This window comes from Mauremys mutica, chromosome 15 (assembly GCF_020497125.1).
Source record: "Mauremys mutica isolate MM-2020 ecotype Southern chromosome 15, ASM2049712v1, whole genome shotgun sequence".
NCBI lineage: Eukaryota > Metazoa > Chordata > Testudines > Geoemydidae > Mauremys > Mauremys mutica.
In genome coordinates this window covers 5,876,057-5,890,921 of record NC_059086.1, presented here as the reverse complement: position 1 = coordinate 5,890,921, position 14,865 = coordinate 5,876,057, and the positions used below count along the sequence as shown (strand labels likewise).

The 14,865-nt window shown below is 64.0% G+C and overlaps 1 protein-coding gene across 1 annotated transcript; it reads left to right on the top strand.

Annotated features, from left to right (window-relative positions):
* The first annotated feature begins 255 nt into the window (after positions 1 to 255).
* Positions 256 to 13,122, top strand: DMWD (DM1 locus, WD repeat containing). The gene is made up of 4 exons (XM_044989113.1): positions 256 to 633; positions 3,582 to 3,764; positions 4,943 to 6,211; positions 11,557 to 13,122. The coding sequence occupies exons 1-4, from the start codon at positions 256 to 258 to the stop codon at positions 11,602 to 11,604; spliced, it is 1,878 nt and encodes a 625-aa protein (XP_044845048.1). The 3' UTR covers positions 11,605 to 13,122.
* Positions 13,123 to 14,865: the final 1,743 nt, after the last annotated feature.

Here is a 14,865-nt window from a genome sequence, read left to right as displayed (position 1 = left end):
GGCACTGGGGGGTGAGTCTGGGGGGAGGTTGCTAAGGATCAGTATTTATGGGGGGTCATTGAGGGGGTGGAGCCGGTGGGGGGGGTCTCTAAGGGGCGGAGCCTAGGGAGGATCAAGGAGGGGGCGGAGTTTGGTCGGTGTGGGCCGGGAGGGGGCGGAGCCTGGCGGGGGCCGTGTGTGGTTGCTACGGGCCCCGCCCGCGTTGCTACGGCCCCGCTTCCGGGTGCGGGGTCAGAGGTGACTTCCGGCGGGAAGATGGCGGCGGCGGTCGCGGCTCCGGACGGGCCTCCCCCGCTGCTGCCCGAGCTGAAGAGCCAGTTCCGGACCCGCGAAGGCTCCTACCGGCTCTTGGCGCCGCCGGGGCCCGAGCCCCGCAGCCGGGGGGGCCCCGCCGCGCCGCCCCCCGGGGGCCCCTCCCCGCCGGGGCTCCCGGCCGCGCCCCCGCCCCCGCCCGGCCCCGCCGCGCTGCCCCCGGTGCGGCTCTCGCTGGTGCGGCTGCTGCTGCCCGAGGGGCCCGAGCCCGCCGAGCCGGGCGAGCCCGCCGAGCGCAGCCGCCTCTGCTGCAACCTGGGCCGGGAGCTCTTCTTCTACTCGGGCTGCGGGCCGGGCCCCGGCGGCCGCGCCAGCAGGCGGGTGAGGGGGGGGGGGGCGCGGTGTTAACGGGGGGTTGGGGGGCAGGACGGGAGCCCCCCCGCCATGGACAGGGTACGGGGGGGGACCTGGGGGAAGAAGCGCGGGGCGGGAGGGAGGACCCGGGTCAGGGGGTAACGGGGTGGGGGGGAGCCCAGATCATCGGGGGCTGGGAAGCGATTTCTTGACGGGGGGAAGAAGGGGTCAAGGAGCGGGAGGTACTTGGGGGACTGGGAGGAGCAGGGGAGTAAGCGGATGTCAGGGGGAGCTGGGTGGGGGTAACTGGTACAAGGATTGGGGGAGCATTTAGGTCACGGGGGGCAGGCAAGTTGGGGGGAGCTGGGGGGCCTGAGGTGAGCAAGCTGGTAATGGGGAGAGTGGGAGGGGTTGGTAACTAGGGCTGGGGGGCTGGAATCAGCAAACCCCCCGGGAAGGGAGGTGGTTCCCTCTGGAAGCAAGAGCAGCAGGGACCCCCAAAGTGAAGAGGGAATCTGGATGGTGGTAGAGGAAGGGGGACCCTGAGGCTGGAGTGGGGGAAACCCCTGGGAAAGAGGAGAGGGACAGAACCAGGAATCCTGAGGAGGGTTGGGGTGGGGGTGGGGTCCTTCCCCAGGGAAGGAGAGGGGGTTAAGCTCCCGCAGAAGAGCATGGGAGCGTGTGGGGTCGGATTCCAGACAGGGAAGCACCTCCACTGCGAGGGGTGCTTGGCGGCCCCAGTGCTCCTGCACTGTGAGGGGTGCAGGCAGAAAGAGTTTAGGACAGAGTGAGCTGTTTAGCTCCAGTGAAGGCCAAACATGGCAGTGACAGGCATCTGTCCTGTTCACTTTGGGCATCCGCCACATGCTGCTGTTTTCAAACAGCTGCACAAACAAGCTACGCAATCAACCCCTGCCAAATTCTGTGTTGGTGCTGGGTGCCAGGCAGCCGAACCATGCTGTGTCCCACTTCGCTGCTCTGCAATCCCTCCGTTTCCACAACATTTAGCAGCGGGGATGTTGCTGCAGTGTATCTTTCTACTGCGCTTCTCTGACACACACTCCAGTGCAAATATTTGTGCAGCAGCAATTGGGATGCAAACTGTAGGTGGGGTGTGTGTGTGCTGACTTTAGACCTCTGAGCTTTTAGTTGACCGTTAAGGGTGTTGAAGATGTGAGGGGACTGGGCCCATTCCCAGAGAGATCTTGGCAGTTGGGGCCAGACTGTGGTGGTAGAGTAGCAGCCGTGTTAGTCTGTATCCGCAAAAAGAACAGGAGTACTTGTGGCACCTTAAAGACTAACAAATTTATTTTAGCATGAGCTTTCGTGAGCCACAGCTCACTCATCCGAAGAAGTGAGCTATAGCTCACGAAAGCTCATGCTAAAATAAATTTGTTAGTCTTTAAGGTGCCACAAGTACTCCTGTTCTTCTTACTGTGGTATCAGTTACTGAGCCTGACCAATCAAAGTACATTCAATGATGCAGCATTCTTGTGGGTGTTTGCAGCTTGTGTTAATGGCGGACTCCAGCTGCTCACACAGGCCGGTGGCTGAGCGTGGTGCTTCAGACAGATAAGATGACTGTACACCTGAATTTAGCATCTTAGCTGAAATTGGGAGCACTAAGGTTCTCGATCTATCACTAGGACCAGTAAGGGAGGCTGTGTGGAGACTGGCACTTACACGGCTGGCGCTCTTCCACGTCAGAGCCCTCACTGTGCCAGTTCTCTCTCGATTCTCCCGGGGAGGGGCAGGGAAAGCGGAGCCGCTTGAAAGGGGAACGGTTTGGCCTTCTTTAAAAGGCTTGTTTGGGATCTCGTGTGGGTTGAAGAGGATGGTGGGAAGTGTTGTGGAGAGGCCTCCTGGGGGTTAGATGTAATTGGGGTCCTCTCTAGGGGCTGTGTAAGCAGTTAGGAAACGGTTCCAGTCTTTACTGCAATGTGATAACATCGCTGGCGACGCAGATGGAAATAGCGTGAGAGCAACTGGCCGCTTACGGCAGACTGAATGGCTGACTGGGAAGGGGACGTGTGTTAGAGTGAGGCAAAGCTGGTTGTAATCCCTGTCACAGGCACATCAGAAGTGGTCATGATTGGGCAGGAAAGTGGGATCTAGTGCTTAGAGCAGGAAGAAGCCGAGAATCAGGATTCCTGGGTTCCACCCCCCAGCACTGGGAGGGGAAAGCGGCCTAGTGATTAGAGCAGGAAGGGGCTGAGAGTTGGGATTTCTGGGTTCTGTTACTGGCTCTGTCACTTCTTGACACAGAAAAATCACTTCCCTTCTTTGCCTGAATGTCCCCATCTGTACAATCAGCAGGGGAGGTAGTGGCTGGGTCTCAGTAACCAATGTCTGGCCACACACTCAGGCCCTTGGCAGTAGGGCGCTGCAGGAGGGAGGGGATTAGCTGTCCTGAACGGTTATTGATTTCAGTTGCTTCCCTTGGGGATCCTACCCCGAACAGGAGCAGCAGGGAGGTCCCCTGTTCCTGCCAGCACCTCGCAGTGTGTTCTCCATGCAGCGTGCTGGATCCTCTTCGGTTCAGGGTCCCAGCTGCTCTCTAGATCACGGGTTCTCAACCTTTTTCTTTCTGAGGCCCTCCTCTCCCCCCCGCCCCCCCAACATGCTATAAAAACTCCACAGCCCACCTGTGCCACAACAACTTTTTCTGCCTATAAAAGGCCGGGCTGACATTAAAGGGTAGCAAAGCTAAGTTGCTGAGGCTTCAGGTGGTGGGGCTCAGAGCCCGGGGCTTCCTCTTTCTGTCCTCGGCCCCAGTGAGTCTAATGCCGACCCTGCTTGGTGGATCCCCTAAAATCTGCTCGCGGCCTCCCAGGTGGCCCCGAACCCCTGCTTGAGAGTCGTTGCTCTAGATCCACTCCTGCAAAGCGTGTAGGGTTACGGGGGGGGGATGTAACTGACATTTCCTCTTTCAAAGCCAGCGGCTTCTCACCCCTCCTGGTGTTGTTGAATTCCAGTCCCTGGATCTGAACAAGCCCATCGACAAGCGCATCTACAAAGGCACGCAGCCCACCTGCCATGATTTCAACCAGTTCACGGCCGCCGCTGACAGCATTTCGCTGCTGGTGGGCTTCTCCGCCGGCCAGGTCCAGTACCTGGATCTCATCAAGAAGGACACCAGCAAGTTGTTCAATGAGGAGGTGAGAGCCCCGCCGCTAACGAGCCTTTTGCTCCCTCCTTAGTCCGGGCAGGATTTCACCCAGTCCCGCTGGAGCCAGGGGCGGTTCTAGCAATTTCGCCGCCCCAAGCACGGCGGCATGCCGCAGGGGGCGCTCTGGCGGTCGCCGGTCTCGCGGCTCCGGTGGACCTCCCACAGACGTGCCTGCGGAGGGTCCGCTGGTCCCGCGGCTCCAGTGGAGCATCCGCAGGACGGCGGCACGCCTGCGGGAGGTCCACCGGAGCCGCCTGCTGCCCTCCCGGCGACAGGCAGAGCGCCCCCTGCGGCATGCCGCCCCAAGCACACGCTTTCGTGCTGGGGTCTGGAGCCGCCCCTGCCTGGAGCCAATGGGTCTTGTGTCTCACCCCCTTCCTGTTCAGAGCCCGTCTGTGCTAGTCCTCAGACTGGCCACTAGGGGGTGCTAGTCAGCAGTGCAAGGTTTCCCATGCTCCTGGCACCATGTCACATTTCACAAATTAAAAGCAGGGTCAGGCCAGGCCACAGTTTGGGGGCAGTTCTGTGAGGCAGTTCTCTTCCCCCTGATTGGTTACCGAGCCCTGTGTGTTTCTAGGGGTCTCTGGGCGCTCCTGGGGAGCCTGTCATTATAAACCATCTTCTGAGGTCGTTAATGTTCTGTCCGTTACCCGAAATAACCCTGGTAGCAGCAGCAAGCAGAGCGGGACTTCACCGCTGCTCTTGTTTGCATGGGTGATGTACATTTCGGGGGGGGTTTGTGCCTGACTCTCAGCTGGCAAAACGCTCCCCTGCTGCTGCCTGGGCCTGCTAAATGCTTCCTGCATGTTTCTTTTTTAGCTGCAGGGGTTTTGAAACGAGGCTGCGGTTTGCGCTGGGAAGGGTTAATGGTGAGGCAGAGGGCTGGGAGCAGGCTACAGGCCCTTCCACCTGCATGTTCCTGGTTCAGGTCCAGCCCAGTACGGGGCGCCGTTGCCATCTGTCCCTTGCTCTGTATGCAACGATTTGGGGAGTTCTCAGTCTAGGGCCCAGCAGGCCACGTCACAAGCCACTGTCCCAACCAACCCCAGTGGAGCGGCCAAGGCCCGGGCAGGCCCCCGACCTGAATTCCCCTCCCCACCCTGTGGGGCTCCCCCTAGGGACGATCTCCTCAATCTGATCCCTGCTGTCGGTTTCCCTTTGCCCCAGCGGCTCATCGACAAGACGAAGGTGACCTACCTGAAGTGGATCCCGGAGACGGAGAGCCTCTTCCTGGCCTCCCACGCCAGCGGGCACCTGTACCTGTACAACGTGGAGCACCCGTGCGGCTCTGCCTTGCCCCAGTACACGCTCCTCAAGCAGGGCGAGGGCTTTGCCGTCTACGCCTGCAAGGGCAAAAGCGCCCGCAACCCGCTGGTGAAGTGGGCGGTGGGCGAGGGGGCCCTCAATGAGTTCGCCTTCTCGCCCGACGGCCGCTACCTGGCCTGCGTCAGCCAGGACGGCTGCCTCCGCGTCTTCCACTTCGACTCCATGCTGCTGCAGGGCATGATGAAGAGCTACTTCGGGGGGCTGCTGTGCGTCTGCTGGAGCCCCGACGGGCGCTACGTTGTCACCGGCGGCGAGGACGACCTGGTGACCGTCTGGTCCTTCGCCGAGGGCCGGGTCATCGCCAGGGGGCACGGGCACAAGTCCTGGGTCAACGCGGTGGCCTTCGACCCCTACACCAGCAGCGTGGAGGAGGAGGAGCCGCCGGAGCTGAGCGGCAGCGACGACGAGCCCCAGGAGCCGGCCCACTTTGGCCGGGTGCGGACTAGCAGCACCTTGTCCCGCCTCTCCAAGCACAGCACCAAGAGCTCCCCCTCGGTGACCTACCGCTTCGGCTCGGCCGGGCAGGACACGCAGTTCTGCCTGTGGGACCTGACGGAGGACGTGCTGTACCCCCACCACCCGCTCTCCCGGGCCCGGACTCTCACCAACACCTTCAGCACCGGCATCCCCTCCTCGGTGAGCGGCGGGAGCAACCTGGCTGGCGAGCCGGGGGGCAGCAGCGGCGGGGCCATCCTGCCCCGCTCGCTCTCGCGCTCCAACAGCCTGCCCCACCCGGCCGTCACCGGCGCCGCCAAGAGCCACGCGACGGACAGCGCCGTGCCCTTCAGCATCGGCAAGTTCGCCACGCTCACCCTGCAGGAGCGCCGGGACAAGAGCGCCGAGAAGGAGCACAAGCGCTACCACAGCCTGGGCAACATCAGCAAGAGCAACGACAAGCTCAACGGGGGGGCGCCCCGGAGCAAGCTGGACACGGCCAAGGTCCTGGGCACGGCCCTCTGCCCCCGCATCAACGAGGTGCCCCTGCTGGAGCCCCTGGTCTGCAAGAAGATCGCCCACGAGCGGCTGACGGTGCTGCTCTTCCTGGAGGACTGCATCATCACCGCCTGCCAGGAGGGGCTCATCTGCACCTGGGCCAGGCCTGGGAAAGCCGTAAGTACAGCCGCCGGGGACTGCAGGGCTGCCCTGGGGAGGGGGAGGCCTGCACGTACTGAGCCCAGAGCGGCCGAGGTGTCTGCTTCCCCTCTGGCGGGCGCCTCCAAAGCCCCTGGAGCCCTGCAGCCCGTGGGGAATGGCTCCTGCCTGGGGCAGCGCGCTGAGCAGAGCAGGGGCGGAGGAGAGGGAAGTGGGAACGGCTGTTGTACTCAGGAGGGCATTTGGCACAGCAGGTAAGAAATTAGGGAGTGGGGTCCAGTGTAAAGTGCGTGTCGGGACCCCTGGGGTCTGTTCCCGGCTCTGGGAGGGGAGTGGGGACCAGGGGTCACTGCAGGGAGGGGCTGGGACCCCTGGGGTCTGTTTCCGGCTCTGGGAGGGGAGTGGGGACCAGGGGTCACTGCAGGGAGGGGCCTGGACCCCTGGGGTCTGTTCCCGGCTCTGGGAGGGGAGTGGGGACCAGGGGTCACTGCAGGGAGGGGCTGGGACCCCTGGGGTCTGTTCCCGGCTCTGGGAGGGGAGTGGGGACCAGGGGTCACTGCAGGGAGGGGCTTGGGCCCCTGGGGTCTGTTCCCGGCTCTGGGAGGGGAGTGGGGACGGGAGGTCACTGCAGGGAGGGGCTGGGACCCCTGGGGTCTGTTCCCAGCTCTGGGAAGGGAGTGGGGACCAGGGGTCACTGCAGGGAGGGGCTGGGACCCCTGGGGTCTGTTCCCGGCTCTGGGAGGGGAGTGGGGACTGGAGGTCACTGCAGGGAGGGGCCTGGACCCCTGGGGTCTGTTCCCGGCTCTGGGAGGGGAGTGGGGACCAGGGGTCACTGCAGGGAGGGGCTGGGACCCCTGGGGTCTGTTCCCGGCTCTGGGAGGGGAGTGGGGACCAGGGGTCACTGTAGGGAGGGGCCTGGACCCCTGGGGTCTGTTCCCGGCTCTGGGAGGGGAGTGGGGACGGGAGGTCACTGCAGGGAGGGGCTGGGACCCCTGGGGTCTGTTCCCGGCTCTGGGAGGGGAGTGGGGACGGGAGGTCACTGCAGGGAGGGGCTGGGACCCCTGGGGTCTGTTCCCGGCTCTGGGAGGGGAGTGGGGACCGGAGGTCACTGCAGGGAGGGGCTGGGACCTCTGGGGTCTGTTCCCGGCTCTGGGAGGGGAGTGGGGACCAGGGGTCACTGCAGGAAGGGGCTGGGACCCCTGGGGTCTGTTCCCGGCTCTGGGAGGGGAGTGGGGACCGGAGGTCACTGCAGGGAGGGGCTGGGACCCCTGGGGTCTGTTCCCGGCTCTGGGAGGGGAGTGGGGACCGGAGGTCACTGCAGGGAGGGGCTGGGACCTCTGGGGTCTGTTCCCGGCTCTGGGAGGGGAGTGGTGACCGGCTCTTGGACCAGGGACTGAGCGTCTGGCTCTAGCTATTCCCTGTCCCGGCTGGCTGCTGCAGAAGGCCGAGTGCCTAGACATAAACCTCTGCCAATGGGCCAGCTCGGCCCCCCAGCTCGAACTCTGCTCGCTGCGAGAGGTTCCCCCTCTGCTCTGCCCTTCCCGACGGTACCCAGTGAGGTGGGGACGCTGCACGTGGGGCAGCAGGAAGCGTCTGAGCGTGTCCTCGCTAGGGGAATAGTCATATTTAGGGCTGGCTTATGGCCACCAGCTACGCCGGGGCTGGACTCACCTCCGCTGCCCAGACCACCCTGGATGTCCGCTGCCCAGACCTCCCAGACCTCCCCTGGCCTTCCTCCAGGGGATTCTGTGGGGCACATCCCCTGCACGGGGCCCAGTCATCTTCCAGACAGGCCAAGTGAGCAAGTGGATTTTAGAGCTCTTAGCAAAATCAGCTGTTAGCGAGTCTCAAGCTTCGCTCTAGGGATGCTGCTGCCCCGGGTGACTCCAGTCTCTGCCGCTGACTCGCTGGTTTGGTTTTCAACCCTGGGGGCAAATCACTTGACTCTGTGTTGGAGTGGCAGCGCGGCAGAAGCACTGGGGGAGGTGTCCAGCAATTGCTGGGTGCCACCCGCTTTGAGATCCTCTGTCGAAAGGCGCTCCAGCCGTGGGGCGCTGGGAGAGACTTTGGGGTTCCACTTCTCCCACCGTCAGCCCTCCCGCTCCCGGCTGCTTTCCTCCATGCCCTGTTCTATGGGAGCAGTGATGCCCCCGCTGCGTGTGTCTTGGGGGCTGGAGGGCGTCGGCAGACACTGCTCTCTGCAAATCGAGCCCCGGCAGGGCTGTGATTTCACTCTTGCTTGGCAGGGGTAGGGATCTTTCGGGGAGGGAGCGGGGGGGCGGGGTGAAGAGCTTCATGACTTGCAGGGTGCAGGTTTCTGAGATCTGCCGCATGTCGCTCGAGCCCCGTCACCAATCGACTTCCCTGCCCCACCTATGCCAGCTGGCTTTTTGCAGCTACCCTAGTCAGTTTCCCTCCGGGTCTAGTCAGTTTCACTTCCTGTTTCTCCTGCATGCCAACAAGTGGGGCCCTCTGCCTTCCTGAGGCTTCTGGGGAAAGTCCTACCCCCCCCATTCTCAGGTGTAATATGAACCCCCCTCTTCCGCTGTCTTCTCAGACCTTTCTGTGCATCAGGCAGTGCCCCCTCCGTGGTGCCAACTCTCGCCATATCTCCTCTTTTCATAGATTCTGAGGCCACAAGGGACCAGCGCCGTCATCTAGCCTGACCTCCTGTGTAGCGCAGGCCGTAGGAGCATTAGCTCCTGCGGGAGCCAGAGCAGGTCTCTTAGTCCTGATTTAAAACCGCTCTTAAAGCCCCGGCTGCCGGCGTCTCCTGGTGACCTGAGAATCACGTTTAAAAAACAAAAGTAAGTTTCTCGCCCTTGTGGTTGGGAAGAAAAAGTTGCAAACGTGAAAGCAGGGGAACCCCAAACGGCTCAGACACCAGGAGGCTAAAGATAACCCCCCCCCCCCCGATTATTTAAAAAAATCTTAGGAGTTTGAAGCGAATCTTGTGATTTTGGGGAGGCAGGTTCCTGATTTCCGAGCACCTGGGGTTAACTTTGCCCTTCCCTGTCTCCCCAGTTGGAGGGGCACGTCTCCACCCTTCCCCCCACCCTTTAACTGCTGCCTTGAGGCACAGAGGTGTGAAATCGGGGATGCCTACAGTGCCCTCCCCCCCCCCACCCCGACTAACACAGCAGCCCCCGGGGTTCTGCAGCAGGAACCCACAACTGCCCTTTGGGTACGTCTGGACTGCAGCTGGCAGCGAGCCTCCCAGCCCGGCCTCACACTCACGCCGTGCAGAGGTTGTGGCTCTGGCAGAGACTCGGACCCTCCCGACTTCCTGTCCAGCGCAAATCACCGCTGGAGCCGCAGTGCTGGGCGGGAACCCGCTCGCTCCAGTCGTGTGGGAGTCAGCCTGGCGTAGCGTGTTCCCCTCTGGTCCTGCCGCTGGTCCCACCCATCTCCATGGTGGTTGTAGCCTGCGAGCAAAGGGTTCACACACCAGGCTGCTGGCCCGTCACCGACTTTGCCGGGAAACAGGACCGTGAGTGATGCGCTTAAAACTCAGCAGGGCCCGCCTGTGCGCCCCGGCTCTGCCCGCTGTCAGTGAGGACATTGGGGCTGCGTGATCCCAGGGGCACCCGGCCCCTCAGCTGCCCTTCTTGAAGTTCTTAACCAGCTCCTGGGGGTCCCAAGGCTCGGGCCCCCCCAGCCCGAGCCTTGGGACCCCCACTCAGAAATGGGCACCCTGCGTCCAGGAGACGGTCACCAGCTCTGAATCAGGCAGGCGGGGGAGTTGTGTGAACTCTCGTTAGTGCTCGGAATCCCATGGGCTGCAGCCGCTTCTCTCTGGAGCCGCCTGGCCCCTCTGTGCTGCAGGGTCGTTGGCTTCTCCCCACATCTTGTGCCAGCGGGAGCCTGCGGCTAGAAAGCTTTGGGTGCGCAGGGCGGCCTGGGGGACCAAGCCCCGTTAGCAGGATGCGGGAGGGGGCTGGTGAGCCCTGCCCTGGGGATACAACAAGGGCTTCACAGCTGCCGACTCTGCCCTGATTTCACCCAGATGCCACAGCTGCTGGCGCGTCCGCTGCCTCCCCGGTAGAGGCGCTTCCAGTGGCTTTGGGGGTCTGGGACCGGAGTGGGGGCTTGTTCAGCAGAAGAGCTTTGCCTCTGGAAGGCAGTTTCCATCCAGACCTGCACCTTGTAGCGCTCTCCCCGCCCACCCACCCCCGCCACGGCCGGCCGGTCCCTGGCTGTGCTGGGACTCCAGCTGGGCTCGCGAACAAAGACAAGCAATGGGATCGGATGCCGGTCGCCAGCCCTGACAGCTGCTCCAGGGCCCGGCGAGGGGAGCGAGGCTCTCTCGGGCTTACCTGTTGTCTCCAGCAACGAAGGTTCTGCCCCCGGCGTCAGGGCCACCCACATGGCCCCCATCACCTTCATACCACTGGGTGGGGGCTGTGGGATTTGCTCCTGGGTGCCCTTGTGCAAGATACGTCCCCGCCCTGTGCCTCAGTTTCCCCATCTGTGCAGTGGGGCTAATGACGCTGTCTTCCTTTGTAAAGCACTTTGAGGTGGATTGTTGTTGTCAAGTGCTGCACAGATCCGACGGAGATTGCGGGGGAGAGGGGTGTTCTGCGCAGCCTCTGTTGTGGGGAGGCGTTATGCTAGGTGCTGCACAGACCCTGATGGGTGTCGGGGGGGTGTAATGCCAGGTACTGTGCAGACACTGACGGGGGGGGGGGGGAGTGTTCTGCGCAGCTCCTGCTGTGGGGAGACGTGCTGCACAGACCCTGATGGGGGTCGGGGGTGTAGTGCCAGGTACTGTGCAGGCACTGACAGGGATGGGGAGAGCCTTGTCCGGGTGCTGCACAGCCCCTGACAGAGATTGGGGTGTGTATGCGCAGGGGGGTTGTGTTGGCTGCAGGGAGAGACAGTCCCCACCCCGAAGAGCTCACAGCTGGAACAACCATAGTACCCAGGCAAAGCTCTGCCCCTGGCCACCGCCCCCGGGTTGGAGGGTGGGGGGACGGGGAGCGGGTCTGTGATGGGCTGGGCTGGCAGAGATCTGTTCAGAGCCAGGACTCAGGCACAGGGACCGGCCCCCTCTGGCTCTGGCCGCTGCAAAGGGAATCAACGAGGTTGGGCCCAGATCCTCCAGGGTGGTTTGGTGCCTAGTTGCTGTTGGTCTGGGGGGAGTTTGGTGCCGCGATCCCTTAGCCAGGCCAAGCCCTGGTCGGTGCCCGTGTTTCAGTCCCTGGCGACGGGACATCGGCCTAGAGTCCTGGGCCTGGGGAGGTGCAAAGTCCTGACTTGTGGGGCCAGCTTTGCCCCTTTGCAGCCTCCCGTCCCTGTCTGTTATTGTGTGGGGTGTCTGTCCCTCACCCCCCAGTTCTAACCATCTCCCCCTTCCCTTTCAGAACCTCACCTCTCAGAACGGCAGCTCGCCCAGCGGCACTGTGGTATAACCCCGGGAGCGCCCGCCCCCACGTGGTGCCAGCTTGGCCACCTGGCACTGCCCAGACTCTGGGCCCTCGTTATTTAACGCTAATTGACGCTGCGTGGCCAGACGCTTCCCGTGGTGGTGAGCCGCTAACAGAGGTTTAATATATAGATCCCCATCTACAGAGCACAGGCCCCTCCGCCGGCCCGGGCCACCCCCTCCCTTAACGTATTAATGGCCCCTGTTTAAAGCATTGGGGGACTTTAGCCCTGGAGTGATGGGAGCAGAGCCGGTCTCCCCAGAGCCCTCACTTTGCACAACAGCCTGGAGCGCAGGAGCTGGGAGGGGAGGGGGGGCCTTTCTGCTGCCTCAGTTTCCCCAGAACACTCTGGAGTGGCCAGAAGGGCCCCTACAGGCCGGCACTACCTGCACTTCCTCTGCCAAGGGACGCCCACCCTGGAGCATACACAGTCCTGGAGACCTGGCACCCTGCCCCCACGTGGCCACAAGCTACCGCCGGCGTCCCCGGCACCACCTGCTGCTGTCCCAGATCCCTTGTGGGCAGGCCGGGCTTCGTCCTGAGCCAGCGCTCGCTCTGGTGGCCGAGCTGAGGGGAGCCTGCCTGCCTGCCTGCCTGCCTGTCTGTCCTCACCCCACAGGGCCTCTGCGCCCGCTACTGCTACTGATCCCCGGGCCCGGAGGCAGCAGGGCTGAGTGGAAAGCTGCCCTGAGGGCAGCAGGTTGGCAAATCCCTCCTCTTCCTCCCCTCCGTGTGAGCAACCCCCAAAGAGCTGGAGAAACTCCCAGGCTGCAGTGCCAACACCCTGCGTTGTACCCGCTCTGGGCATCTGCCCTGTGCCTGGGCAGAGAGGGGAGCTGCCACGTACCTCGGCTCTCGCTGGGCTCCCTGGAGCTGGGGGTGCTCACGGCGCTGCCTGGCTGCGGCCCCTTCTTCCTGCAGCTGGCCACAGCGCCGACCCCTCCCAACTCTAAAGCCTTGGCCGCGAGCTCCAGCTGGGGGTGCCTGTGTGCTGTGCTGAGTCCCTCTCCCTGGGAACGGCCCCCCTGGGCTCACGTTGCGGGGGGCCTTGGTCCCAGCTGCCTGAGCGACAGCCGCTGCCTCCACCGCTGTGGGAAGGCTGGCAGGAGGTGCGCCTTTCGCTGGGCTGGGCCTGGGGAACTCCCCACCACTGGAGCAGGCGTCCCCCTCCCCCCGGGAGCTGAGCCAAACACCCCGTGAATCCCTGCGGCTTGGCCTGGCCCCTGCTCGGCGTATACCCAGCGTGGGCCCTGGGCGAGCCCGGTCAGCACAAAGAACAGTATTAGCCGTGGTGTCCTCCCATGGCCACTCACCTGTGCCCTCTGGCCCCCTCCCCCACAGGCAGCCCTCTGGGACCCCTGCCCCCTGGACTCCCCCAGGTGGGGGCAGGACCTGCAGGGAGGGGGGACCCCTCTGCCGTCTGTTCCCCTTGTGGCCGAATGTCTAAGTTATGGAGCTGCGGTTCTGCAAGTTCTTATTTATACTAAAGAAACGATTTTCAGACCACTGCCCCCTGCCTCAGCTCTGTGTGCGCCTCCAGCTGCGCCCGGCTGCCCGTGGGGCTAGGACAGGGCCAGCCTGGCAGGTGCAGCCCCAGCTCCTCTCCTGGTAGCATGGGGGGGCAGGCTGGGCCCATCCCACCACCTGGCTATTTAAAATCATTCGCTTTGTGTCTTCAACCAGGATCAGGGCCCCAATGCACCTGGTGCTGCCCAGACACAGTAACCAAGATCAGGGTCCCTTGGGTTGGGTACTAAACAGACACAGCGACGAGCTCTGGGCCCCGTCGCGTCAGGCGCTGCCCAGACACACAGTGACCAAGATCGGGGCCCCGTCGGGCCGGGCGCTGCCCAGACACACAGTGACCGAGATCGGGGCCCCGTCGGGCCGGGCGCTGCCCAGACACACAGCGACCGAGATCGGGGCCCCCTCGCGTCAGGCGCTGCCCAGACACACAGCGACCGAGATCGGGGCCCCGTCGGGCCGGGCGCTGCCCAGACACACAGCGACCGAGATCGAGGCCCCGTCGGGCCGGGCGCTGCCCAGACACACAGCGACCGAGATTGGGGCCCGGTTGCGTCGGGCGCTGCCCAGACACACAGTGACCGAGATCGGGGCCCCGTCGGGCCGGGCGCTGCCCAGACACACAGCGACCAAGATCGGGGCCCCGTCGGGCCGGACACGGCAACTGAGGTCGGGGCCCCGTCAGGCCGGGCGCTGCCCAGACACACAGTGACTGAGATCAGGGCCCGGTCGGGCCGGGCGCCGCCCAGACACACAGCGACGAGCTCTGGGCCCGGTCGCGCCAGGCGCTGCCCAGACACACAGTGACCGAGATCGGGGCCCCGTCGGGCCGGGCGCCGCCCAGACACACAGCGACGAGCTCTGGGCCCGGTCGCGCCAGGCGCTGCCCAGACACACAGTGACCGAGATCGGGGCCCCGTCGGGCCGGGCGCTGCCCAGACACACGGCGACTGAGGTCGGGGCCCCGTCGTGCCGGGCGCTGCCCGGACACGGCGACCGAGGTTGGGGCCCCGTTGGCATCCCCACCCCCGAGCTCTGGCTGAACAGGTGGCAGGGACTGGCCAGCTCCTTGCACTGGGTTAGCTGCAGTTGCTGTGGAGAGAGCGGGGCCAGGCTGGGAACAAGCAGCCAGCATTGGCACGAACAGCCATTGTGCCCAGGTGTGAAGTAGTCGTTGGGGGCACAGCGGGCTTGGCACCAGCTGAACTTAACTGGCTTTCAACCCCCTGCTGGCTGCAGCCTGGCCAGGGGGACTGGGGGAGCTGAGCAGGGACTTGCCGTGCGGGCTGGGGGTAGGAATCGAACCTGCCTCTGAGTCCCAGGCCAGGGTCTCTGCTGGGCTTTGGAATTGTAAAATGCATCTAGGGGTTTTTTCCCCGTGGTAGGACAATGCGTAGGGACCTCTGCCCCGGCCACTGAGATGCAGCCACCTCTGGGGTGGAAGACAGCAGCTGCTGTAAGTCACAGAGTCATGACCTGCCGGGCCAGGCCGGGCAGTGAAAATGTCTGGGCACGTTTGAAGCCATGGGGGCCATGAACGGAGTTGGAGTTTGGCCAGGCCTCTGGGTAAAACGGCTTGGTACAGGGGCAGCGTGTGTCCTGGCCCCCCTGCCAGTGCTGCCAGTGCCCCTCCCAACCTGGCGCCCCCTGTCAGCCCAGCCCTGCCGGTGCCCCTCACTCCCAATCGGCAGCCCCCTGTCAGCCCAGCCCTGCCGGTGCCCC

Bases quoted from the DNA above. Each gene is read 5' to 3' on its own strand.
- DMWD (XM_044989113.1), top strand. From the start codon at position 256: ATGGCGGCGGCGGTCGCGGCTCCGGACGGGCCTCCCCCGCTGCTGCCC. The intron at 634-3,581 runs GTGAGGGGGGGG...GTTGAATTCCAG, and splicing joins GCGGCCGCGCCAGCAGGCGG to TCCCTGGATCTGAACAAGCC. The intron at 3,765-4,942 runs GTGAGAGCCCCG...CCTTTGCCCCAG, and splicing joins GCAAGTTGTTCAATGAGGAG to CGGCTCATCGACAAGACGAA.